A 27,482-nucleotide genomic window follows, 5' to 3' on the forward strand; every position below is an offset into this window, starting at 1 on the left:
TTGCACTTGCACATTGTTGTTCGCAGTGCATTTTATCTGGAGAAAGGGTCTGAAATTCACTTAATTAACATCATAAAATCTTTATATACGAATGAATTCTCACAGTTTTTCCCGTTGCTCATTTGGCCACTTCTGGAAAAGATTAAATAGCTTGTATCTAGAAACATCTTTGCGAACACGATTCAGACAAATGCAATTCCATTCATCAATAAGTTATAGCGGGTTTGCACTCGGTTCTTATCAGTCATATCAATCATGATTTTATAATTATAAATGTATTATATGTTTTAATATACATACTGCTCTCCAGTCAGAGTTAGATATTTCAAGATAGGCTGGCAAAAATGCTCCTGATAGTTCGTGACACGAGCAAAAGCGCTGTTTTTGTTTTGCTTCTAAATGAATCTGTTTTTGAACAAATTGGGCGAGTCACTGACTCACTAATCCATTCATTAACACAGTCATTTGCTTCGTTCCTGAATGAATCAGCCGTTTTGAACGAATCGGTTGAATGATTCATTGACTTAATCATTAACACTTGCTGCCACCTACTGGCGACTTTAGTCTCCCATCTAAAAGTAGGTCTATTCTATCATTTTTTTCCGCCAAGATTTTTATTTCTATATTCAAATTTTTATATTTGCAACAATAATATCATTACATTATTTATGCAATTGTAATAGAAGTGTAAATGCATAAATGCTACATCGTAATGTCAGTTCATACAGCTTCTGTGCAGTGCTAAGATGAATTTTGTTTACAATGATTCATTTGATTGGTAATAAAAGCCTGTTATTCATTCTCATTAATGAAGTATTCAGAGAAAAATCTGGTCTGTTTTCGTGTTTTTATGAAAGTTTGGTTCATTTTGTATACTGCATGGTATCGCGATACTACTTGGTATCGTGATACTTCAGCTGGTATAGTATCGTAAGACATTTTTATGGTATCGTGACAACCCTACCGCTTTATAGTACAAAATGAAGTTGTGCTTCTGATAAAATGAGGCACTAACACTGTTTTTCATGTTTGATAGTGTAAAGCTGCTTGATTTTAAGCAATCTATTGAATAATGTGCTATATGAAGACGTGACGTGACTGGAGTGCTAATTTGCAGAGCTTGTGCTAACATTCCCATGCTGTTATGATCAGACGCTTTTCTTATGCTTTCTATAAATAATGCTTGCTGTTTTCTCATTTTTGTTGTGTTTATTTTGTTACTGAGAAGAAAGTGCTCTGCACATATTTACATATTCATCTTAACGTCGCTCTCAGCAGTGTGGGAGGCGTCAGATGTTCGTTTACAGTATATCGCTGTTCACGCATTTCGAACTTCGTTTTACCCCCAAACGAAGAACGAAAAAGAACTTCGTTTGAAGTATACCGGGGCCTTAATCCTTTAACAAAGACTGTCACAAGAGAGAGAGAGAAAACACAAATGAAAACTCTTGAAAAGTTTATTTTTGTTTGCTTTTCTTGTAGGAAAGCAATAAGATTAAATAAAGCTCAAATAGAGAACTTATTCTTCTGCTTCTGTATTTTGATCTCACATGTGTATCTAGAAATTTAGATGAGATCTTAACGTCGCAAACTTTGCTCAGATTCACCAAATCTCGAATCGGCGATCGAGCTGAAAATTTCTATATTAACTTTAAAGCTCTATACTCTTAATCTCTCATTTGTGTAGAGTATATCTAGCCAAACAACAACACATGGAGACCCATCAGCCTCTTCAGTCTCACTAAAAAAGATCAGTGAATCAACTGTAAGATTACCCATCCTCGTAACATCCCATTAAAGTTCCCAGTACAGGGTGTTTAAGCAGAAGTGAAAATATCTCCCGCTACACTCACACTGTGGGTGGACAGCACTGTAATTATGCAGCTCTGCATTGCTTGAGATGAGAGTTTAACTACTGCCAGCTCTCACACTAGTGCTTCATTATGTCTCATATTGGGTTGGTGGAGTTTGCAGAAAGTTAGTGTGAGCCTTCTATCATTTGTTTCCAACATTTGTTGTTTGGAGACAGGCGGTACGGCTAAGTTTAGCAGTGCCTGTGTATGGAGCCAAGGTACCGTAGCAACCAAGCATCATGGCAACCAGCAGCCACTAGGATCCGTTTATGCAAACCAGTGATGATGCTTCTGGTAGTACAACTGTAACACAGCCCAGTAAGATGATTTACAATGAATGCTTTTCCAGTGACAGATATGTTTTAAATCTCAGGATAGTAACTTCCAATAGGCAGTACATAGGCATCAAGACAAAAAAGGTCTCTTCCCATTTTCTGAGTTATTATGGACATCACAGTCATTTACGTTGCTCATTTTGTTCAGTTATTTGACAGGTGGTGCCTTTGACAGTCGTTTGTCCTCTAAGAAGCACTGGATTCTTATGGGTATTGTAGTCTGACATCCTACTCTTCGTCTGTCCTTCAAATCCTCACTGTACCCCATTACAATGAGCGACTAATTCAGTACATTTCCCAAGGTGAATTTCTCCTTCATAAAATCTAATCAGCCAGTCTAGACTTACAGAGAGATTGAGTGAGACTACAACCAGTGCTGGGAAGGAAGAATAGATTACATTAGATAGTAATAGTAATAGCACACCTTTCCCTCAACAAAGCTAACTGTACTGGAGTGAACTGTACATCATTGAAACCATACAAATCAACCCAGTGCTGTTTACTGATGTTATCCTGAAGCTCTCTGGCCCTTCACTGCACATCATCAAGAAAAAGACTGATAGGATAAGAAACGAGTGCAGAGAGCAGAGGGAAAGGGCTCCTGGAGATAAATTTAGTGTGTACAGTATTGGCCCATGAGAGTCTGCAATCTAGTTTCCAGAAGCTCTAATGATATTTAGCTGTCTAAGAATCAGCGCTTCGAACGACTGAACTGGCTGGTGCTGTTTTATCTGCAACATCAAACAGAGAGCAAACAAACACCCTTCCTTTCCATCTGTTCTTTCCCTTTTGATGGATGCAAGTGGCTCTTTCCTCAGTGTGTCTCCCTCTCTGTCATGCTTTTCATTTTTCTTCCTTTTGATGCAGCATTTAGCAGTTGGTCTATCAGATCACTGTGAAAGAACCTCTTTCTTTCTAAAAAGAGAAGCAGATACTTTGAATTACCATACTTACACACTGGATCTGTTCCAAAACTTTGAGCTGCCCAAGACAGAACTTTAAGGCATCATAGACACATTCATGATACAAATGAGCTGTTGAGAAAAAAAGTATCAAGTAAGTACTATTTTACTTAATATAATATATAAGTATATGATATAATATTCAAAATATGAAAGGCGGAAGGCGATCGATTTGAAACCTTTGAAGTGTACGACAACACTGATAAGATCAGAACGTTTACTGCTAAATTCAAACGTGCTTTCGCATTCAAATATTTGACAATAGGAGCCTATTTGTGTTTCCGCCGGTTAGTGCCCACATAATCAAGTGCGCACACGTAATATCTGAGCCAGAGTAGACATGAGGACACTATATTTGAGAGCGTGCGAGTTTAGTGGAGAGATTCGTGCTGCACATTACATTGATGCGCTTTCGCGTTAATGTATTACATTGATGCGCACTCAACACGCGTTGTTATAAAATGCCATAGTAACTCCCTCAAGTAAACTATAAAAATGAAAAGAACGTCGCATATGAAAGGTACAGTCGTTTTTTATTGGTTAAAATAAATGGAGAATATCTTGTGTTTCTGTGGGTTCTCAGCGCCTATATAGCCTATAAGTCATGATAGACTATAATAGTTAACAAGTTTGTGAATATTTTGAATAAAAAAGGAAAAACTAAATAAAAGTGACACACATCTATCATACAGCACTATTGTGCCTGCGGGACGTGTCGCCCTCCACATTAATAATAAATGTGCACATATTGTGAATTAAATTAATCAATTTAGTAACCTAGCTTTCTTGTAGCCTTCAGTAAATTAAATTCTCTAAGAAAATGATTCATAAAACATCAGTTAAAACATCTGTTTACTCTCAGTTTCATATTTCAATACTGATTAAAAAAATATATACAGTACAGTCCAAAAGTTTGGAACCACTAAAATTTTTAATGTTTTTAAAAGAAGTTTCGTCTGCTCACCAAGGCTACATTTATTTAATTAAAAATACAGTAAAAAACAGAAATATTGTGAAATATTATTACAATTTAAAATAACTGTTTTCTATTTGAATATATTTCACAAAGTAATTTATTCCTGTGATGGCAAAGCTGAATTTTCAGCATCATTACTCCAGTCTTCAGTGTCACATGATCCTTCAGAAATCATTCTAATATGCTGATTTGCTGCTCAAGAAACATTTAATGTGTACAATTGTACAAAATATTTGTGTACAATATTTTTTTTCAGGATTATTTGATGAATAGAAAGTTCAAAAGAACAGTGTTTATCTGAAATCTAATCTTTTGTAACATTATAAATGTCTTTACTGCCACTTTTGATTGCTTTAATGCATCCTTGCTGAATAAAAGTATTCATTTCTTTCATTTCTTTTCAAAAAAATAAAAATAAAAATTCTTACTGACCCCAAACCTTTGAACGGTAGTGTATAATGCTACAGAAGCTTTGTATTTCAGATAAATGCTGTTCTTTTGAACTTTCTATTCATCAAGGAATCCTGAAAAAAAAAAGTACACAACTGTTTTCAACATTGAAAATAATCATAAATGTTTATTGAGCAGCAAATCAGCATATTAGAATGATTTCTGAAGGATCATGTGACACTGAAGACTGGAGTAATGATGCTAAAAATTCAGCTTTGCATCACAGGAATAAATTACTTTGTCAAATATATTTAAATAGTACACAGCTATTTTAAATTGTAATAATATTTCACAATATTACTGTTTTTTACTGTATTTTTAATTAAATAAATGTAGCCTTGGTGAGCAGACGAAACTTCTTTTAAAAACATTAAAAATCTTAGTGGTTCCAAACTTTTGGACTGTACTGTATGTATATATATTGTGATGGAAATATTTTATGTCAACATGAAATGTACAGAAAATGCAGACTAAGGATGCTTAGGTCAAAGACCAGTCACATGATTAGCTTAAATCATTACAAACCAATCACCAGAACAAATCACAGTGATGAAGACATTGATTTTTACTCAACTGTAAGACTTAAATGTGCATGTATCTTTCTATTCATTGAGACTCACTCTGTTGTTGTGACAAGTGATCTCCCGGCCGTAAATAAAACTTCATTTCTACAAAGAGCAACTTGGAAGTCGTGTCAGGTATATGCTGCGCAGCTAAGAGATAGAAGATCCTACGCTCAAAAGACAACAAATGTAACAGCCAAGTGTGATTGAGGTAGTGATAGTATCTTCTTGACGGGACGCCGTCACCATACTTCAGGGAAGTATTGGATTGTATTGTAGGTACTCAGGAATTCAGGGAATTACCTTGAGATACTGTAGAATTTTATTAACAACTAGGAGTTGTTTAAATTGTCAGTGGTGAAGTCAGATTGTATTGAGAATTTCCACGACAGTTTTGGCGAGCCTAGCCAGGAGGCCTGAGGATCTTCTCCCTTCACCGACGGGAAAGGGAAGCTTTTTTTCTTCCTCTTTTATCACTGATTTAAATCACAAGAGGAGACATTTTCCTCATATTTCAAACCGACCAAAACCCGTCGGAGGAGGGGGACAAATCCTTTCACGGCCTCGAAGAACTTGTAAGGTAAGACAGACTACAACTTGCTCTTTGTTTGAATGAAATAATAATTATAATAAAAATAATAATAATAATAACAACAATTCTGAAATATCAGAACTGAGATCTCAGGTATAGAATTATATGAATGAAATAGATTAAGAAATATCCCATATCCTAAGAAAATATAATAAAAAATTGTAGTTTGATATTGTTTTATATATTGATGTATCACCGAGTATGATACTGCATTGAATGTCTGAAATTGGGTGACCAAGATAAAAAAAAGAAAAGAAAAGAAAAGAAAAGAAAAGGAAATTTTGACTATTTTTTTGTAATATTACACTTTTGTATAGAAACTCTATTCCTACTCAAACAGGAATCAGGAGAATTGTAGAAATACATTGAGGCACTGAAAAAAAATAATAATAACACTATCACTACTGTTTTTCTACATTTTTGCAAAAAAAGAATTTACTTGCTTTCACACTTCAAAAAAAAAAAAAAGGGATCTTTCTCTATTTTTCCTTTCTGCAAAGAAGAATTGCTTAAATAGAATGGGGAATTGCTGTGGTAAACCAGATGTGGTCCTTGAATTGAAGGGACCCTAAAAAAAAAAAAAAAAAAAAATGGAATTTGAGTAATGGACAAATTGAACAGATACAATAGTGGCCAAAATTGACAAAAGGGTATTTTGACTGATGCGGTACTCTGAGTGTTTCAATTCTAGAAGAAGCCAGAAAGCAGTTGCCTTCGAAGCAGCAGAAGCGGGTAGACTGGATGCTGTTCAACAAGTGGGAGAGAGAAGCAGAGCAGTGGGCAGAGCAACAGAAACTGCAAAGAAAATGTTGAGACATCTGTGGGGCCAGCCAGACAAGCATGGAGTCTGGGATCAACTTTGGGCCAGCAAATGGTTCTGATTTTGTACAATAACAATTCCAGTACTGTTAAATGTATTCATGCATTAATGAAAAAAGTTAATTCAAGAAGTATTAGAAGAGAGCGGGAAGGACTGTATGTACAAATTATTAAGTTGGAGGAAAATGTTTTTCATACTTGGAGAACAGAGAGAGCTGAAGATCAGAGGATTTTAGAAAGAAACTGTATGGGAAGATAAAGGTAAAAAGCAGGTCATTTTATGAGATAATGCAACCGGATTTGAGAATGTGATTGTGTAAAAACGATCAGAGGGGGGAATGTGATGGAAATATTTTATGTCAACATGAAATGTACAGAAAATGCAGACTAAGGATGCTTAGGTCAAAGACCAGTCACATGATTAGCTTAAATCATTACAAACCAATCACCAGAACAAATCACAGTGATGAAGACATTGATTTTTACTCAACTGTAAGACTTAAATGTGCATGTATCTTTCTATTCATTGAGACTCACTCTGTTGTTGTGACAAGTGATCTCCCGGCCGTAAATAAAACTTCATTTCTACAAAGAGCAACTTGGAAGTCGTGTCAGGTATATGCTGCGCAGCTAAGAGATAGAAGATCCTACGCTCAAAAGACAACAAATGTAACAACCAAGTGTGATTGAGGTAGTGAGGAATAGAAGGACTAAAGATTCTACACTCAAAAGACAACAAATGTAACAGCCAAGTGTGATTGAGGTAGTGATAGTATCTTCTTGACGGGACGCCGTCACCATACTTCAGGGAGGTATTGGATTGTATTGTAGGTACTCAGGAATTCAGGGAATTACCTTGAGATACTGTAGAATTTTATTAACAACTAGGAGTTGTTTAAATTGTCAGTGGTGAAGTCAGATTGTATTGAGAATTTCCACGACAATATATTCAGTCATCATTTACTCAAACTCATGGTCCAAAAGTTTGTATAATAAATTCTATGTTGAATCAAATAAAATATTAATTTCTGAATCTACTTTGTAAAACATCAAGAGTGTGATAGACACACCTACTCATACACAGACGCACACACACACACGCACATTGTATAATCATAATGCAAAAACTAACACTTCAAATTACTATTTCTAACAAAAATATAACACAGACAGTGGGAGTGGGAAGAAACAAGTTATTGACAAGGAAAGGTTCATTTTAGTAGGCTGAATTGCTGTAATTGGAATAAAGTCAGGGAGAGAGAGAGAGAGAGTGACAAGAGTGAGACATTTTTGCTGTTTACGTGATTTGATTGACGTTAAAGAAAACACTGTCTCCATCAGCAGCCAGCACCTTCAGCTTCCTGTTCGACAACACAACATCCCGGCTGCACGTCAAGCCACCTCTGTTAACTCGCATCGACTGCGCAGGCAGCTGCTGATGGATAGCTCCAAATTAAAGACACCCACTGATCAACTTAACAGAGCTGCCAATCAATCAATCAGTCTAATCCAACCAAAGCATCCTAAAGTCACGTTTGGCCTCGAGATCAGTCAGGTCTGATCCAGCAGATATTGATTAGTACAAGACATGATCTGTGGTCATCCTGTGCCCGAGGGGTCACTCAGGAAAGAACAACAGGAACGTGAACAGCACCACATGATTGACAAGATATGCTCCTCATCATAGTGACAGCTGACTTCCTGTGGTGGAATAAGAGGCCAATCCACAATTCTCTGCGAAAAGCACTTCCTTGGTAGAATGTTTCTTGGTGGCAACAGTTGAGCGATACGAAGAAATTTACTCCCCATTGGCCTCCCTTTTTCCCCGTCCACCCAATTTTGGAGTTTGGAGATGATTCAGCCCAGTTAGACAGGAAGATACCGTCGGACTGATGTGCAACGCAACCAATCAGAGTGTGTCTTGTTTTACGTGCCTTTCAGAAGCAGGTTAATCTGATACTGATGGTGCCACAATAACAAACAGACTCATTTAGTGCACATAAAGCACAGCAGATACTACAAACAGTTGTCAGAAAAGAGACCATAAGTCAAGACTTGACAAAGATGTGTGTGCTGACTGGCATGAGAGGGGTGACATTATCTGACAAACATGTCTAGATCTACTTTTAAAACTCTTCCTGGCAACAGCTTCACACTGTTATGCTATTTACTGAAATATGAGCTATAAATAATGTTCCTGAGCTGAATGGATTAAAGGCTAAACACTTGCTAAAGGAGCATAATTTAATTGCTAAGATGAGATGCTGCCCTATCTAAAAATAAAATAAAAATAAAGCTAATTTATAAGATTTATTTGAACTCTAAAGGCCCGTTCACTCCAAGAATGATAACTATAAATATACGAAGATTCTGTTTATTACATGCACATGCTTGTAATGCTTTCACTTTAAATGCTTGAGTTTGTTAAAGCAGGATTGATTCTGATTGGCTGTCACTGTTCATCATTCAACAGCTGAATAAGGCTACGTCCACACGAAGCCGGAGCTTACCCTAAACCGATATTTTTTTTTCCTCGTCTCAAAAAATATCTGCGTCCACACGAAACCACTGAAACGACTCAAAACGATGTAGTATACATGCCAGACCATTATGTGGCGCTGTAATTCTGCCGCAGAAATGCACTTAAAGCAGCGAAGAAGACTTGGAGCATGCGCATAAAACTTGCGCGCTGAATACAAACTTTAACAAAGCTTAGAAATAACACTTTATTTTGGTTCAGTAGCTTCTGCAGCATGAACGCAAGCATGTAGAGTCTGCTATTGCTGTTGTTGGTGCTGTTTTGTGGTGTTAGCGCGTCTGACTAGGGGTCGACACGTGGGGTGATGACATCATCGTTTCAGAAAATATACGGATTGCCCCGTCCACACGACAACGCCAAGCCGGCGTTTTCAAATTTTTCCACTCTGGGACCCGGTTTAAAAAAATACCGGTTTCACTTTTCAAAAACGCCGGATCCGTGTGGACGAAACGCCTATCCGATAAAAAATTTGTGCGGTTTCACTGAAACGCGTCTCCGTGTGGACGGGGCCTAAAATCATTTTGAAAGTGATCCCAACGATATCATTTCTCTGTGCCATTATCATTATAGCTGTAAAGCCCAAAGTATAGTTCACTTTTTACGTATGCGCGAGGGTCAGTGTACAGTGCGCGTGATGCTAATTTCGTCATCAGAAGAGTATGTGCGTACTGTATGCGCACCACTGGATTTTTGTAACTGTACTTTAGACGTGCAGGTCGCACATGCACATTTAATTGTTTTTGCAGTAATTCGTTTATCCACAAGGCGTCAAACGTGCCCTGGGGGTGTCGATTCACAAGGTAGCCAAAGGAAAACTGCATAAACAGAACAGACCGGAACGCATGCAAGCTACAGTGACAATGGAGGCCTACATAGACAAGAGATTGTACGAAGAGGTTACAAAGTATCCTTATTTGTACAGCTCTAGCATGAAAGAATATGTTTACATGGGTTCTAACTCGTGGCAAGAGATTGCTCAAAACTGTGCATGCATCAAATGCCTGTGTATGCGTACGAGTCAATTGAAGTGTACTTTTCAAGGCTGTGCGTTCAACTGTGCGTGTTCATTAGCGTATGCATAAAAAAAAGAAGTATAACCAGGGCTTAATATGAACTCTGCTATTCTTTGTCCTTGGTGTGAACTGGCCTTTAAGCTTTTAAAAAACTATGTTGTGTGTCTGATCTATCTGAGCATGCAAGGCCACTAATCATTGTGGACAAATAACTATTAAGGTCAACATAAAATCAAAAAATAATTGAGCCCATTTACTTTGCCAAAACACATTTCTGGTCATATTCTGAACAAACTTCTATTTTTCAGTCAACATATTTTCATGTTATTGTATTTTTAGTAATTACATTTACTTAAAATAAATCATATTTTAAACTTTCTATTCATCAAAGAATACTGAAAATAAAAGTATTACGGCTTCCACAAAAATATTAAGCATTATTACTGTTTTTACTGTATTTTTCATAAAATAAATATAACCTTTGTAGAAAGAAAGAAAGAAAGAAAGAAAGAAAGAAATGTTAGTGCACAAGTATAAAATCACAGAAAATTTCACAATAGAAGTCCACAGAAAATCTGAAACATTTAAAAAGATGTGCTTCAATATTTAACAACAAAATTGCATTAGCTGCATTTAATTCATTTAATTTAATGCTTTGGGTTCTTGATTCACTGGAGTTGCCGAACTTGATATACTTGTGGCTCTTCTAATTATAGGCAGGATGTCCAGAGCACAACTCTAATGAGTCACTGAAAACTTTCCTTCTAAATGTGATGATAAAAGATAAGGAGAGGAAAGCATGAAAACAAGCAAGAGATGGTCTTGTCTGTGTTTGTGCTGGTGGGTGGCAGAGGGAAAACACTGGATAAAGACTATTTTTGAAAAAGGGGTGACATGAGGACAGTGTCTAGCCTGGGCATTGCGACTGGAGGTAGAAACAATCTGCCAAAAATACACACACACAAAAATGGACAGAGAAGCAAACAGCCAAACTGTCCTCGCACTACAGCCAGCTATTACAGATCCAATGACCTAAAAGCAGTTATTTCCATCATATGAGGCACACTAATGCTTTCATATCCATTAAAACAAGAGCACTTAATTCAGACCAATTAAGCATGACAGAAGAAAGCCAGCACGTGAAAAAAAAAGGAAAGGGACAGCGAGAAAGAGAGAGAGGGAGTGAAAGGTCAATACTTTCATTTAGTCATCAGGGTGAGCTGTCAGCGATGTGTTTAATGCTCACCAATAAAAGTAGCTCCACACAGTCTGCCATATACATCACCTGCACTTCAGGGGCAAGAGTTAAACATTCATAACACTGACTGACCCTGCTTGAGCACACACAACATATGGCATTTCTCCACTGTCTGGGAAAATGAGCCAGCATAATCATATCTAATGATTTCTATTCATACAACAATAGAAAATGCTCTTGAAACATAGTTTTCAGGGCATACAGCATACAGTTTATCAAGAAAGAAAATCAAAAGGACAGAGCGTATCGACAAACTAATTAACCTTCAGCTTGAAGCGGCCCTGCCAACATTCTGGACTCAGTTTTATCAGAGCTAGATCAATTCAGATCGATCCAAGCTGGATCTTTCTGCCAGATCTAATTTACTAACAATATAATGTTGGAAGGGTTTGGACCGAGCGGGAAAAAACCATGGCTGTGTTTGGAACACTAACTTAGTGCATATTACAAACTCTTAGAAAAAGAAGAAGAAAAAAGGTTCAGTGGGCTTCTATATAGAACCCCAGGGTTCTCGATTTCAAAGGTTTCATATAAGGAGTAATGTCTTAAATGATTGCATAATACCTTAATGGTTAACGGTTATTTCGATATACAGAAAATTTATACAGAAAATATACTGCTGAAATAGCAAGGGCAGTATGTTAGTATGACACCTGGAATACACCTCAACAGGTGGAAATCCATATGATTAAATATGGTTACCTCAAATCAAACACATACATTTGGTTGCAATGTGGTACTACCTACCATTCTGCAGTACCTGGTACGCGCTGATAGTCGGCTGCTTTAAAATACTTACACCGTTCCTGTTGTGTGTTAACGTAAGCGCTCTGAGAACAATCATCAAATAGTTCTATTTACAACGTGTTTTTGCAGCGTTGATCTTTGTAACCAATCAGAGACATTTCTGTTGGGTGCATGAATGCAATGCCCAATCAGATGGGTTTAAGTATAATCACAATGTCAATAAGAGATTCATTGCACAGCATAGACAGCTTCATTGATTATAATGGGAGTTTTCACAAAGGTAAAGCTTTGTGTACCTTGCATTGAACTGAAGTAATTGACAGCTTCAGTAATTATAATGGCAGTTATCTTTGCTCACTTTCTGTATATATTTTTCAGGCTGCTAAATACATATTGCAAAGTTTCGGGATTGACAACCATATTTAAATGCGCCAAGGACTTCAATCGACAGTGATAACCATAGCAATGGACGGAACAAAACAATCTGATACTGTATGTCAAATTATCTGTGCATTAAGTCTTGGAGTGTAAATGCAAAATAATAGGCCTGCCACTTTTTGTAATGTGTTACTTGGTTGTTCATTTTATTTCTAACTTTTCAAATCAGTCATTCAGTGACGTTTTACATATAAATTCACAGATTTTTAAAATGATTTACAGATTTTTAAAACACAGATGGCCGTGTTCGTCCGGCACCACCGAAGGGTATTTTTGACCCATTCAGGAAAAACCCCGGGTAACATCTCAAAAATGCCTTAAAAGTGATACACGTTTTGAATATTGGGTTGACAATGTGTCATAATACTCAATACTTACTTCTAGAGCTTTGGAGCGGTTGGCAAGAAGATTCTCGATTTCACGTGCAGCTTTTGCCACCAGCTGTTGAGCGTTGTTTTGCTTCACAACATAGTGTCTCTGAAGTTGCAGGAAAATCTGAGAAAGACAGAGGTTCAATGTTAACTTGCTGAAATTTGTCTAAAAAGCCATTACTTATGAAAAAATAGAAAGAAAAGGCAGAAAACTCTTGTGGTGTCATAGCCTTGACAGACAGCATAGCATTCATTAAAATTGTACTTGCAAATCTAATTAGTCAAATATAAAAAAAGGCTGAGACAGGTAATCAATGCATAAAAAAACAATAACAGATTTAATAATCAACCATTTTGCTAGCTACTGCAATTAAACCAAGACACAGCTATGTAAAAAGAGTAAAGCTGATAAGAATGTATATGAATTATAGAATATGTTTCAGACTCTCCTAAACCAAACAGGAAATTATTTAGTGGTTAGAAGGTGTCCTGTAAAGCGTCAGTACTTATGATGGGTTGAGAATACTGGAATAGAATTTAAATAAATAAAATGAATAAAAAGTATAATATTAATATATTATATATTAATTAGTTATATTAATATTAACTCCAAGGGCAAAATAAGAATTATCAGATCTTTGCTCTGACTGTTGCCATCAATACTGTGGCAAAAATTCCATAAATAAAAAAAAGGTAATATACGTTGTACTCTGCTTTCCAGAACATCCCATGTAGGTTTGAGGATGTTAGTATCTGATAATTTAGAATATTCACTCTTAAATTTGTTTAGCAGTGAAAATACACCATAAAGGATTGTGATTGGACCTGCACTGGTGTGTACTTTGTGTCCTGTAAAAAACGGCCATGTTCCTTAGCTGTTATATATGACAGAACAATATTTGGACCAAAGGAATCATTGGACCTGATAAGATGATCACATGTATCATTGCAGATCACCACCAAGTTTAACAGCAGGCAGCAAGCATTGTGGGTTGATTGATTCTTTGGCTTTCTCCCACTGTAAACCTATCTGAACACATTAAGTATTCTTTGCGCACTGGCCTTGGACACAAGCACTTTCAGAAAGGTAAACCACATGGCATACAGAACAAGGTTTTGATGAGTCTGGGTTACAGAGATGCTGATGTTTTGATTTTTGAAGCTGTATATGGAAAGTTCAGCTAAAATGAAAATTCTGTAATCATTTAGTCACCTTCATGTCATTCTAAACCTGTATGACTTTTCTTCGCCCACAGAAAGAGAATGTCAGAACTATTGCCCTTGTGACTTGAGCACTGATATCAGCGCATAGCCAGTCCCATTCATTTTCTTCAAAGGGAAATAGATTTTTAATGATAACTTATAAACCTTTAAAGACAGGACCTGCCATGATGTTGTTAACTGATGGTATGTTTATTTTATATATATATATATATATATATATATATATGTGTGTGTGTGTGTGTGTGTATATATATATGTGTATATATATAGGGTCTGTTTAAACGCACAGCTACCTGACAAATATAAATATTTTTACAGTTCCCTCCAGCGTGAGGAAGATCCATTTAGATCATGCTTAAAGACAGTTGTGTGGTCTTACTTCTTTGAGCTTTTGTATACCGCTCTCAGCATCGATCAACTGCACTAGCTCCTCCTGCATCTGTTCCGCCCATTTGCGGGTCCTGCAAACACAAAGAACCAATCAGATTTAGTTGTTTTTAAACAAAGATTTGTGATGATTAACATACAAGCACATTACCCAGTTCTTTTGTTTACTGGTTGTATTTTTTAGCACAAAAATGAGATAAAATAATAATTGTACATTTAAGCCTTTTCATTGCAACATTGAAACTTTAAGTCAGCATGAAATCAAAATCAACAATTCTTATATTTTTATGGAATGTGTTTTTACAGAGTGTTTATTACAAATAATTTATTCTCAACTGAGGAAAAATCAAGTCCCGTCCTATATGTTTTTAAAGTTTGATAAGTCTTTTCTCTAAGATATATGTTACAATAGAGAAGGAAAAATTTCAGTTTAAGCTAATTTAATGGTAATTGGGTGAGATTAGACACAAATTATTTCCTTTATATGTGTGTTTGTGTGGGTGTAAATATAGTATCACTGATGCTCTTGAAAGATTTAACAAAGTGTGAAGTGCAGCAAGAAAAGAAGATAGCAGGTTCCCTTTCGATGCGCTTCACTTTCGATACGGTTCACTCACATTGCGTCAGATTTCAGCTGACACTTATGGGGTGAAACTTTTGTTTTCTCCAAATCCTGAAGTCTGATTGGTTCACATCTGTGCAAGTGCACAGACAAATGGCATTTCAGCCTGCCAAAATGGGCGGGGTTGGCTGCCTATAAAGGCCACAGAAATGCCAGATCTCATCTGAATCTTTCTCTTTTAGTGCGAAGATCTTCGTGCTGCCCCAAAGAAGACTGAAGCTTCTCTACTCACCTCTTCTCGCTGTTGACGAGCCACGCAGTGGATTAGATGCTCTGCAAGCAAGCTGACTAAACGGTGCTCTGCAAGCAAGCTGACCAAGTGTTTTCCTCTGCGTCCATCTTGCGAAATTGAAATATGAAAGAGCAAGTTTTAGAACAAACTTCTGCGGCGTTGTTGCAAATGTCGCACTCTGAATACGGCCCTTGCCTGGGCAACGCCTACGCTGAGGCGGTGCTTCTGGATTCCAGCTGCCTGCCCTGCAAGAAGCTGAACCTGGCCACACTTTTCAGCAATCCTGCCACTTCTACTTCTCCTTCCCCTTCCCCTTCCCCTTCCCCTCTCAAGCTGAGGCAAAAGAAGAAACGAAGCTGTCCAGCTGAGCAGTGAAGCAGAAGTGAGCCCACGTCTGCCCAGTGCCCGCGTGCCTTGCTCTCCCCTCACTTTGAAGAGTCCTCTGTGTTCTTCACCCGCGAAGATCAATGCGCCTCAACGCTCCTCTACGGATCTGAGGAAGAACTGGACTCAATGTCTCTGGCCTCCTCTAACTATGAAGAGTGGGCGAACTCCAGTGATGACTCCGTCCCTTTGCCGCCTAAGCAGAGTGATGATGCACGGCCTCATGTGGACTCACTAAGTCCTCACTAAACCTGTCGAAGAGCTCGGCTTGGACTGGTCAACCCCAGAAGAGCCTGCCCTCAGCTGACTCAAAGAATGGTTCCTGCAGCCGGGGCGCCACCAGCAGGTCCCTCACCAGCGCCCAGCCCCATTCTCCCAGAGGTCCATCAAGAACTCACTAAGACATGGCGCGCCCCCTACTCAGCATGCGTCTAATCATCTTCTTCATCTGCTCTCTCCTCGGTTGATGGCGCCGAAAAAAAAGGGCTCCACGAAGCTCCCCCCAGTGCTGTCGCTGCACCCACGGCTATCGGCTGGAAGACTAAAGCTTCACATCGGCACCTCTATGCCTTCCCTCCTGTAGTCCTGCTCCCGCAGGTCAGCAGTCAGATACGAGACCATGTGCTGTTCTTCTAGTGGCATCATGCTGGCAGAACCAGCATGGTTCCCAGAATTAGTCCAGCTACTGTCAGCAGCTCCTTGGCTCATACCGTTTAGGAGAGACCTTCTCTCCCAAGCAGGAGGGACAATATGGCACACCCAACCGAAGTTGTGGGACCTGAACCTCTTCTTATACAGCTCGTCTAGGGGCCCTGAATCATACCGCTTAGGAGAGACCTTCTCTCCCAAGCAGGAGGGACAATATGGCACCCCCAACCGAAATTGTGGGACCTGAGCCTCTTCTTATACAGCTGGTCTATGGGCCCTCAGTTGAGCGCCCCCTAGCTGTTGGCTCGCAGAGCAGCTTCCGTTCTGTGCCTGTAGCATGGTGCTATAGGATTAAGTTCCCCATAAGCTTCAGCTGAAAACTGAAGCAATGCGAGTGAACTGTATCGAAAGGGAAAGTTTAAGGTTACTTACATAGCCCTGGTTACGTGAGTAAACTTAAACGTTAGCATGTTCAGGGACATTCAGCTGGACCAGAGAAAAACCTGATGTAATTGATAAACTTTTATATGTAGGAATAATTCACACAAACAAAAAAATGGAAATTGTCATAACTTACATAATTTTACCTCCATGAAAATTGTGCACTATTTGAAACGTCCAACTTCACATTCCAAAAATTGAGGAACATTAAATTTAAATTTGTAATTTAAACAGTTATTCACTGAAAATCATGTACCTCTAAAATCTCATTTGCACTTGTGCATATTCAAACTTGTGATCTAAATGACAAAAATGGCATTGGTTCTCATTGTGTCTCATAACCAATTGTGAAGCACCAAATTTAACACTAGAACCGCCACGGGGTAAATTTTACCCGTGGCTGTTTTTCAAATGTACATAACAGGTTTTCAATAAAACATTCAAGTCTCCCACTCATTGACTTTTACTAAAATTGTGTAATTTACAATCCCTTGGTGTTAAAAATTGTTTAAATAAAACCAGATCAAAAAACGGGGCATTTATACCTATAAGCGCCGCGCGGGTCAAATTTACCCACTATACAATGCCTGTATTTTCGCGTTGTCATTTTCGCGTCCCCTTATGTTTAAACATTGAACATTGCTAAGCAAAGCCTTTCACTCACTGAATTAGCGGTCATCGGTTCATAAATAAAGTCACAATGAGTAAAAGTCGGCGATTTATGGATGCCGAAGAGGTAGAAGCCCTAACTGCCATGAAAGAAGGAGAGTCTGATGAGATCAGTGACGCGTCCTGGGACGGCTGACAGCGATCCAGAGCCTCCGAGAAAAATAAGACTGAGTCTGTTCTTCAGGACAAGATTGCTAATAGTTACAGAGAGACAACATCAATAAACTTTGGATATAAATAATTAAGGTGAAGCTGTGCGCTTGAATTTGTCATCGCATCATACATCCTATGCAGTGTGGTGAATTATTATTGTTCATTATTGTCTATAGACGATTTTAGTAATATAAATAACATGAGTTATCTTAATATTGTTACGAGTACTGGTGCAGAGAGACGAGGCAGATACGGATTTCCACAATACATATTGTTCTTTACTTAAACAAGGCAGGAACACCAACATACAACGTTAACACAACAGAGAACGGACGAGGAGTGAAGGGAGTGAGTGCAATATATGGGGAGTGCTGATAATAGAGTCCAGGTGCAGGTGATGAGTGATGATGAGGAACTGACGAGGGAAGTGAGTGCAGGTGTGAAGAACAGGAGGATCATGGGATATGAAGTCCAGGGAAACAAGGGTTCTGTGACATTACCCCCCCCCTCCTGGTAGGCGCGTCCTCGCGCCGTAGATGAAACAACCGGGAGGGGGGCGGGCGCCCTGGAGACCTCAAGCTGGTGCAGGGGGAGGAGCAAACTGGAGTGGAGGTCTCCAGGGCAGGTTCAAAAGCCATGGCGGGTCAGGGGCTGAAGGCAGCCATGGCGGGTCAGGGGCTGAAGGCAGCCATGGCGGGTCAGGGGCTGAAGGCAGCCATGGCGGGTCAGGTGCAGCGGGCAGCCATGGCGGGTCAGGTGCAGCGGGCAGCCATGGCGGGTCAGGTGCAGCGGGCAGCCATGGCGGGTCAGGTGCAGCGGGCAGCCATGGCGGGTCAGGTGCAGCGGGCAGCCATGGCGGGTCAGGTGCAGCGGGCAGCCATGGCGGGTCAGGTGCAGCGGGCAGCCATGGCGGGTCAGGTGCAGCGGGCAGCCATGGCGGGTCAGGTGCAGCGGGCAGCCATGGCGGGTCAGGTGCAGCGGGCAGCCATGGCGGGTCAGGTGCAGCGGGCAGCCATGGCGGGTCAGGTGCAGCGGGCAGCCATGGCGGGTCAGGTGCAGCGGGCAGCCATGGCGGGTCAGGTGCAGCGGGCAGCCATGGCGGGTCAGGTGCAGCGGGCAGACATGCAGCGGGCAGACATGGCGGGTCAGGTGCAGCGGGCAGCCATGGCGGGTCAGGTGCAGCGGGCAGCCATGGCGGGTCAGGAGCCGAAGCCTTCGAGGCGTTGAGCCCAGGCGTCGCTGAAGGACTGGCGGGTGATGGCGGAACCGTAGGCTCCGCCGACCGAAGCGCAGCTGGGGCTCCAGAAGGCCGCAGTGGAAGCAGGAGGACAGCCAACAAAACGAACACCGGGGGGAGTGAGGAAGCCAACTGAAACCGAGGGACGGAGTGACGGAGCGGAGACGGAGGAGTGTAGTCCAGAGGGGAGGGCAGGCTGACGAGTGAACAAGGTGTGAGTGGAGGCAGGATGGATACTGGTGAAGCTGGTGGACTGATGGGCAACGGCGGAGCAGAGGGACGACGGCTGGAGTGGCAGGCTCGGCGGCGGCGGCGGCTGGAGCGGCAGGCTCGGCGGCGGCGGCTGGAGCGGCAGGCTCGGCGGCGGCGGCTGGAGCGGCAGGCTCGGCGGCGGCGGCTGGAGCGGCAGGCTCGGCGGCGGCGGCGGCGGCTGGAGCGGCAGGCTCGGCGGCGGCGGCTGGAGCAGAGGGCTCGGCGGCGGCGGCTGGAGCAGAGGGCTCGTTCATCCCCTCAAATACAATTAAAATCCCCACAGGCACTGGAGCTGGCTCTGTGGGGACTGGAGCGGGCTCTGGAGAGACTGGAGCGGGCTCTGGAGAGACTGGAGCGGGCTCTGGAGAGACTGGAGCGGGCTCTGGAGAGACTGGAGCGGGCTCTGGAGAGACTGGAGCGGGCTCTGGAGAGACTGGAGCCGCTTTCTTCCTCCTCCTCCGCTTACTGGGCCCAGTAGAGGAATGTGGGTCCAGCATGGGGCAGGCAGGGAGTTCGCTGGAAGGGTATGCGGAGGAAGCCGGAGCTTGGCAGACTGGCCGGGCTAACCGTGTTTTTGGAAGGACTGGACGAGAGGAACACCCCACATTCTGAACCTCTTGGACTAAGAATTCGGAGCAATTTAAATACAAAACTAAATTTATAGCATCAGTTAAGGAAACATAATCGTTAGGTTCAATAAAGCGAATAATGTTCTCATCCAGTCCATCCAAAAACAGGTCGATCAACTGAGCATCCGACCAATCTGTCAAATAAGCGAGCTCTACGAACTCCTCCACATACCTCTCCAGCGAACGACCAACCTGCAGGAGCCCGATGAGGCGATGGCTGGCTGTCAGATGGGAGAGAGGCGTTGGAGGAGCAGGAGCCAAGGAGCTGGGGGAAGTCTCCATTTTTTCCTTGTGAAAAATCTGGTTGGTTTAAAGGTCCGTTCTTCTGTTACGAGTACTGGTGCAGAGAGACGAGGCAGATACGGATTTCCACAATACATATTGTTCTTTACTTAAACAAGGCAGGAACACCAACATACAACGTTAACACAACAGAGAACGGACAAGGAGTGAAGGGAGTGAGTGCAATATATGGGGAGTGCTGATAATAGAGTCCAGGTGCAGGTGATGAGTGATGATGAGGAACTGACGAGGGAAGTGAGTGCAGGTGTGAAGAACAGGAGGATCATGGGATATGAAGTCCAGGGAAACAAGGGTTCTGTGACAAATATATGATTAATTATAATATTACACCACCCAAATATGTATGTACTTCCTTCTAATTATCGTTGTCAGTGCAGACTTGTTTAGCTTGACCGTTATGAAAAGTGATTAGTGTAGCCTGCATAAAAAAAGCCTTGAACATAAAACAACAGGACAAAAATATAGTTGATGACAAAACACAATCATTTCATGACTCTAGACACTTCTTTGTGAAGACAGAGACATAATACAGTGAAATAATATGTTATTTAGCTATATAAAAACGGGTCTAATGTGCGTGGGTAAAATTTACCCGCATGGCGGTTTTAGGTATACAGCGACCCCCGGCGGTTCTAGTGTTAAGTATGCAGATAAGTATGTAAATAAGATTAGAGAGCTAAGGTGATTGTCAGTGAGTAACAACTTTTAGTCTATTTCTCATCCAAAACGAATGTACTCCTTCAAATGACTTTTCATAATATTTTTATTAGAGGCAAAATATGGCAAAACTAATATGGCAATTGAGATATGGCAAAACTGATGCCATAGTTAGCGTAGCATACAGTAGTGTTTACAGTGCCTCCGGAGCTGATATTTGCTGGTTATGGTAAGGGGCATTACTTTTCTGACACCCACTCTAAGCGGTAAACCAATCACAACAGACTGTGTCTGGTTGACCAATCAGAGCAAACTGTGCTTTTTGGAAGGCAGGTTTCAATAAAACCAAAACTCGAAAAGAGAGTGTTTAGATAGAGGGTAAAAACAGGCGCTGCAACAATGTTAATTAAAAGAAAAAATGAGCTTTTGACCATTAAATGATATAAACATATTCCAGTAGACCCCATAAACAAAATTCTGAACTTGAATGAGCATAATAAGACCCCTTTAACAAAGACAGAGGAAGGGGGCTTCATATAAAATCACTGATTACATTTTTAACCCCGCCTACAGTCTCAGATTAGCTGACCTGCTGACCAGCCACCTGCTGTTTTAAATACTCAACATAAATCTAAAAGTGTTGAGCAGACAGCAAGCATGGAGCCTCCATCTAAGGGCACTATAGCTATCAGAGCCCTATAAAGCAATGCAGAACGAGTGCAGTAGGAGTAGAGTGAGAGAAAAAGAGGTGTGAAGGGTGGAATATGGGTGTCGTGTAAGTGAATCCATATCAAGGTTCTTATCTTGTCACCACCACTATGAATCTCATAGGTGTGACTCAAAGCCACGGCAGCAGTGCGCGTTGAATGAATGTGAGATGTCCCGCAGCATAAAACAGACATCACCTCACACACAAAACAAGGGCAGCAGAAAATTCCCTCTTGCTGTAGGGTGATGAGTTTGGCTGATTCTAGTGGGAACATTTTCTTATTGAAAAAACAGTGTAATATGAGAGGAGATACCACATGTGGAGCAGCAGTATATTTAGCCAACCACCAGAGGCCTCAGCTTCAGGCAAGACTGGTATGAGCATATTTATGTCATATGAAGATATCAAAGAATAGCACTGCCTGGATAGATGTCACTCACACCTCTATTGGGTTCATATATAGACTACCAGTCACATGTTACTGAATTTGTGCTTATGATCTTTATTTAAAAAAAAAAAAAAAAAAAAACAATTTACTGGCTTATGCTTTAAAACATTTACATTAATATTAACTCCTTCAATACCGTTTAAAAACATCACAAGAAGAAATACATCATTCACAATTTTCCATTATTTAATTTAGTTAGTTAGTTAGGACTTTGTTTTTACAATACAATGCAGATCAATTATGAAGTATTGATAATTTCAATCCTGATGGTGTATCTAGAAGAGCAGTCATCACATAAAAATATTAAATAAATGTGTACTAGTAATTTTACTATTTATTAAGCATTAAAGGTTTCAAAACAAGAGTCAGATTGAATGACAGAAAGCAGAAACATTTTTAAGAAATATTGTTTTTATCTAAATAAATAACAATGTTGATAAATGTGAAAGTGGATTTATTTTATAAATTGTATATGCATTATAATTAATTATTAAAAATAAAAATACAAATATAAAAAAGAATTTAAAAAATCAATTATATGATTAATTATACATTTATTTCATTAAAAAGTTTGAATAAATGATAAATAACAACAGAAATAAAGAAGAGGTCAAACCCAAACAAGCCTTACGCCAAATCAATTCCTCTCTCCAGTCCCTTCTGGTGAGATGAATCATTGCAACTAATCATTGTTATGGATCACGAGTGCCTGAATATGGCATTCAACAACGCAAGAAGACGGGAAAAAGCTGCCAGCCAGTTTAGTTTAGCTGATGAAATTCAAGTGAAACTCTCTTTATGAAAGGGACAACAGCAGTATGATCATAACCACCAGAGTAGCCATAAAAAAAAAAACAGAGCGCATACATGCTAAGTATAGTGCTAAGGCTTGGGGGGAAATGGATGTGGTGAGAAAAAAGAAAAAAGGGACGGAAACTTGGAGCAGTGAATGGAAAATTGAGATAAGATCCCCTTTGGTCCCTCCCCCTCCAAGTCCTCTTGAGAGGGAAGTGGGGGGCAGGGGCGACCCAGCAAGCTGTAAAACATTACGTACTGTAAATAGTTTATGGAAACACTTTGACTCATTTAAGAATCCAAACTTTATTTCCTTGTGAAATTGCGTACTCACAGTCAGCTCAAGATAGATTTGTAAATTACATTAGGAAACAGATTTAAAAAAAACAGCTGCTGTGATCTCTGCTCAGCGGGAACTTACTTAAGTAGGGAAAAGAGAAAGAGGAAATAATTGTGTGAATTCTTCTCAACTGGCACATGTTATACTGACTTTTTTTGTTTGTTTAATGAGTTTTGAGCACATTTAGGCCATAACAAGCTTTGACACAACGGTCAGAATATATTTTTATTTTATATATACCATTCAAAAAATTAGGGTTGGTGAGATGTTTTTGAAAGGTGACTCATATACTCACCAAGTCTCATTTAATTAATCAAAAATACAGTAACATGCATATTATTAATACATATTATTACAATTTAAAAGGTATGGGGAAAATAAGGCTTGAACAACTAGTACTGGATGTCTGTCAACTGAAAGTACTGTACGCATAGACTGTACCAAACAAAACAGAAACTTTCTCTTGCCCTCTTTCTCTATTTTAGCTAAACTGCCTGAGGAAGTCAGGGCTGCTTCTGTGTTCAAAGCCACATTAGACCTACATGTCCCCAATATTTTAGAAACATATGACTTTATATGATGGTAATATAAACATTTAGAGCACTAAATGGTGACAAAACAATTGTTCCCTGTATAAACAGCATTTACAGGTCTGACCTTTACAGAGCGCTGCAACTAAAAACTGTGAACCAATTTAGAGTAAAAATAGTTTAACAGCAAAGCCAGGAAAGAACGAACATTGTTCCATTTTATGCCACAATGTCATCGCTTGACCAGCTGTCTGGAACCATGTGGGTTGCTAAAATCTGAGCCAAATGGCCTCCTGATGGACCCCTCAAGCATCAAATGTGTTCACAACTTAAGGTCACAGATCAGGGGTCAGAGCAACAGGTGCTGTTAGTTCAAAGCACAGAATAAACATTATCAGATGGAACAAAAATACAGGCACATTTAGTGACAAAAGGCAATCACAGCGAATTGCACATTGCGGACAAATATGCAAAGTAAACATCCTATGAGATAAGACACATGAACAACCAATAGTCAGGTCAACAACACATACTGTATCCATCCAATCAGAACAAGTGACACATCAAGCAGCAACCCTAAAATAGAGTACATGAGTCAGATTTACAGCACTGGATCTTGACCTCGGGCTACAGTTCCCCTCCCTCTTACAAAAACACACATGGACAAACACACACACACACATTGGGTTACCATGTTTTATGGGGACATTCCATAGACATAATGATATTTATACTGTATAATTTATCTCCTAACCCTAAACCTACCCATCACATAAAACCTTTTACATTTAAAAAAACTAAAATCACTTAGTATAATTTCTAAGCTGTTTTCTTCATGGGGACCAAAAAAATGTCCCCACAAGGACAAGTATTTTGGACATTGCCATCTGTGAGGAGACATTTTGTCCCCATAATGTGGGGTACACCTGAACTACACATACACACAATTCATCTTCACATCACAAATGTAGTCAAATGTGCCATTAAATAATACTAATGAATCACTTTTCAAATTGAGAAATAAATTAATGAAGTATCTACAATGCTACTTGGATAAAGAAAAGCAATTGGCTACTGCTTTTTTATACAAATTAAAAATAATGTTCATAAATTATTTTATTGTTACATTTTATTTATTTTTATTGTGATTTATGAGTTAATTATTACTACATTAAACTACATTTTAAATGATTTTAACTCTTTTAACAGCATTTCATTTTTACGTTGCCAGCCAGCGCCAGGATTTTTGATAATAATCACAAATCATGAATATATCAAAACCATATATTTTGACGCAGAATATTTTGTTGTATGACTATGTGAAATAAGAAATTGTGTTTTTGTCAAAGACTTTTTCAGCATCAGATTCAGAATGATGATCAAAACATAGATGGATTTGATCGAGTCCATCAACACCTCCAAAGCTTGCACAGTCATAAAACTCTGCGTGCTGTTGAATGTTTGTTGATCACGTTAGCTTATTAGTGCATAAACAACTTCAATAAAGTGTAAACAATGGTGGGGAAAGAGTTAAATATGTATTTTTGTGTCAGTGTAAAATTTGATTTATTTGCTTATTTGTAATGAATAAATGAATGAATAAAATTGATAATTGTTGATAATTGATTCTTAAGGTGATGATACATGGTGATGATACAACATCCCTTGGCAAACTTGCCCAGCAACATTGCTCAAAATGTTGCCCTTTAGAGTTTGGGTGGGGGGAGGGAGGGTCCATGCTGTTACAGTGTATGTAATTTTTTTTTTTTTTTGCTTTAATTTAGCGTTCTTGTTTTGAAAGTAGACACACCTGAGATCTTCATGAATGCAGATATGCCATTATTCACCTCTGCTACAGTAGAAACATTGACTCTGAGGTACCGTTTATACCTGATATTAAGATGCATTTTGTCCAATCGGATCACAAGTGGATGACACTATAAATACAGGTGTAAACTGGATCTAAAACGTTTTGTGCTTATCCAATATCCACATTCGACCACTTCCAGAGGTAGTCAAAAACGCATTTCTTTCATAGTGTAAATGCTCATATGGTCGAATGCGTTCAAACAGCCACAAAAGACTGCTCACTGTCTACTGATTGTTATGGGATCACTAATCACTGACACATGATTGTTATGGGATGTGTTGTGAGAAAGCACACTTTTGGTGTGCTTTCTCACAACACATCCCAACACAGCTAAGTTTGGTATTCAAACTTATCTGCGTTGCACCTAAATGCACAGATTACGATCGAAATTGCAGTCATCGTCATCCTTTTCATTCGCTTGCTGTCCCGCTCGTTTAAAAGCTGCGTATCAAGGATTCGTTCATTCGTTCATTCATACACGAATAGTATTCGTGTGGCAAACTTGGCAATACCTTGAAAGTGATGTAGAGTGTGATGAAATAAGCGTCTCAGTGAAATTCAAACACAAGTGCTCACAAGAGACGCATTTGAAATGCATGTTAATACCAGGTGGAAACAGTAATATGTTTCGGCTGATCACTTTTAATCAGATCACTGAAAATGCATCTTAATACCAGGAGGAAACAGGGCCTGTGTTGCTATGGGGATCTACAGGTGTCAAAACAGACCAAACAAACAAGTTTCTATACAGTCTTCACACCACAAACAGATGCTCCTGAGATCCTGATGAAAACACCTTCAACAAAGCTGACAACAAACTACAGGTGTGTCCAGTATGTCAGTGACTAAAACTGAGCCTAATTCACACAATCGCAGAGCTGTTCCACCTCTTAAAAATGGAGCATGCAACCCAGCAAGCAATAGCCGTCATTTCACCGTCCCAGTTGACAACAGATCCGAAATAACCTTGAATTTGGTTACATGTCGTTTTTGCCAAAATAATTTGTGAGATATGATATTCCATCATGTAAGCAAAGTCAACAGTGATTATTAAATTTTAATTTTTTTGTTTCAGCCTGTGCGTCAGGGCTGTGTTTGGACAGATATTAAATGCAAAATTGCTTGCTGGGAACATATGCACTGCATAGGAGTGAAACTGAAAAGAGCAAAAGGCTAAAAAAAAAAGTCCATGGTTTTCATCAGGCCATACGTATAACTGACCCTAATAAATTAATTACTCCTATAATCTCTGCTTATCTGTCAAACCTCTTCAATCAGATGTCACTCAGTGTTTTAATACATTCTGCCAGTATTTAAGTACAGCACATAGCAATAGGGTAGGATTTAATTATGTTTCTGTGGAACAACTAGTAGTAATCCTGACACAAGAGAGCAGAAATAAACAAGCCACCTCCCTCTGCTGTTTTTCTCTCACTTCATCGGTTTAGCGCTTTCTCAGCTCCATTTCTGCCACTCTCACTCTCCTGTCTGTCAGTATCTATCTTGCTCTCTCTGAGGGTGAAATTTGTAAATGGAAAAACAAGGCAGATGACTATATAGTACACTGTTATTTGGTGAGAGGACAATGATCAGAAGACACTAAGCTTTACTGTCGAGTTGAGTTCTTTTTAGATATATATTAAAATGTATAAAGAGACATATAAAATGACCCATTTAAACATTTTAATTTTATGATTTCTGAATTGAATGGAAAAAAAATGTATTTAGTAACCAGGTACTAAAATAACACAGAGAGCAAGTGCAAATAAGCTGCTGCAGTTCTTTCTAAGAATATTCTTTATTTTTTCTGCCTAAATGTCAGTGGCAGAGATTCTTGAACAGAAGATGTTTGATTCAATCACACTTAGTACAAGAGCTGTAAATCATGTTCTGTCTAGGCATGAGATATGTGTGAAAGGAGAGAGAGGTAAACCCTCTGTGACAAAATTGCAGTGACAAAAGAGAATAATTTTGTTTTTTCAGAATTTTATAAAATTTAATTAACGCTGCATATGAATATTTCATATTAACTCATT

General features: G+C 39.5%; 1 protein-coding gene across 6 annotated transcripts in view; it reads right to left on the reverse strand.

The window, feature by feature from the left end:
- Positions 1-27,482, reverse strand: part of cacna2d1a (calcium channel, voltage-dependent, alpha 2/delta subunit 1a) — a 93,916-nt gene that overhangs the window by 52,043 nt on the left and 14,391 nt on the right. For all 6 annotated transcript variants that reach the window (XM_048157071.1, XM_048157069.1, XM_048157070.1 and 3 more), the window contains exons 2-3: positions 14,520-14,601; positions 12,924-13,040 (exon numbers count right to left, since the gene is read on the reverse strand). In XM_048157071.1, the coding sequence (XP_048013028.1) occupies positions 12,924-13,040; positions 14,520-14,601 (199 nt within the window). The remainder of the gene's footprint in view (positions 1-12,923; positions 13,041-14,519; positions 14,602-27,482) is intronic.

Source organism: Megalobrama amblycephala, linkage group LG14 (genome assembly GCF_018812025.1).
Source record: "Megalobrama amblycephala isolate DHTTF-2021 linkage group LG14, ASM1881202v1, whole genome shotgun sequence".
NCBI classification, from domain to species: domain Eukaryota; kingdom Metazoa; phylum Chordata; class Actinopteri; order Cypriniformes; family Xenocyprididae; genus Megalobrama; species Megalobrama amblycephala.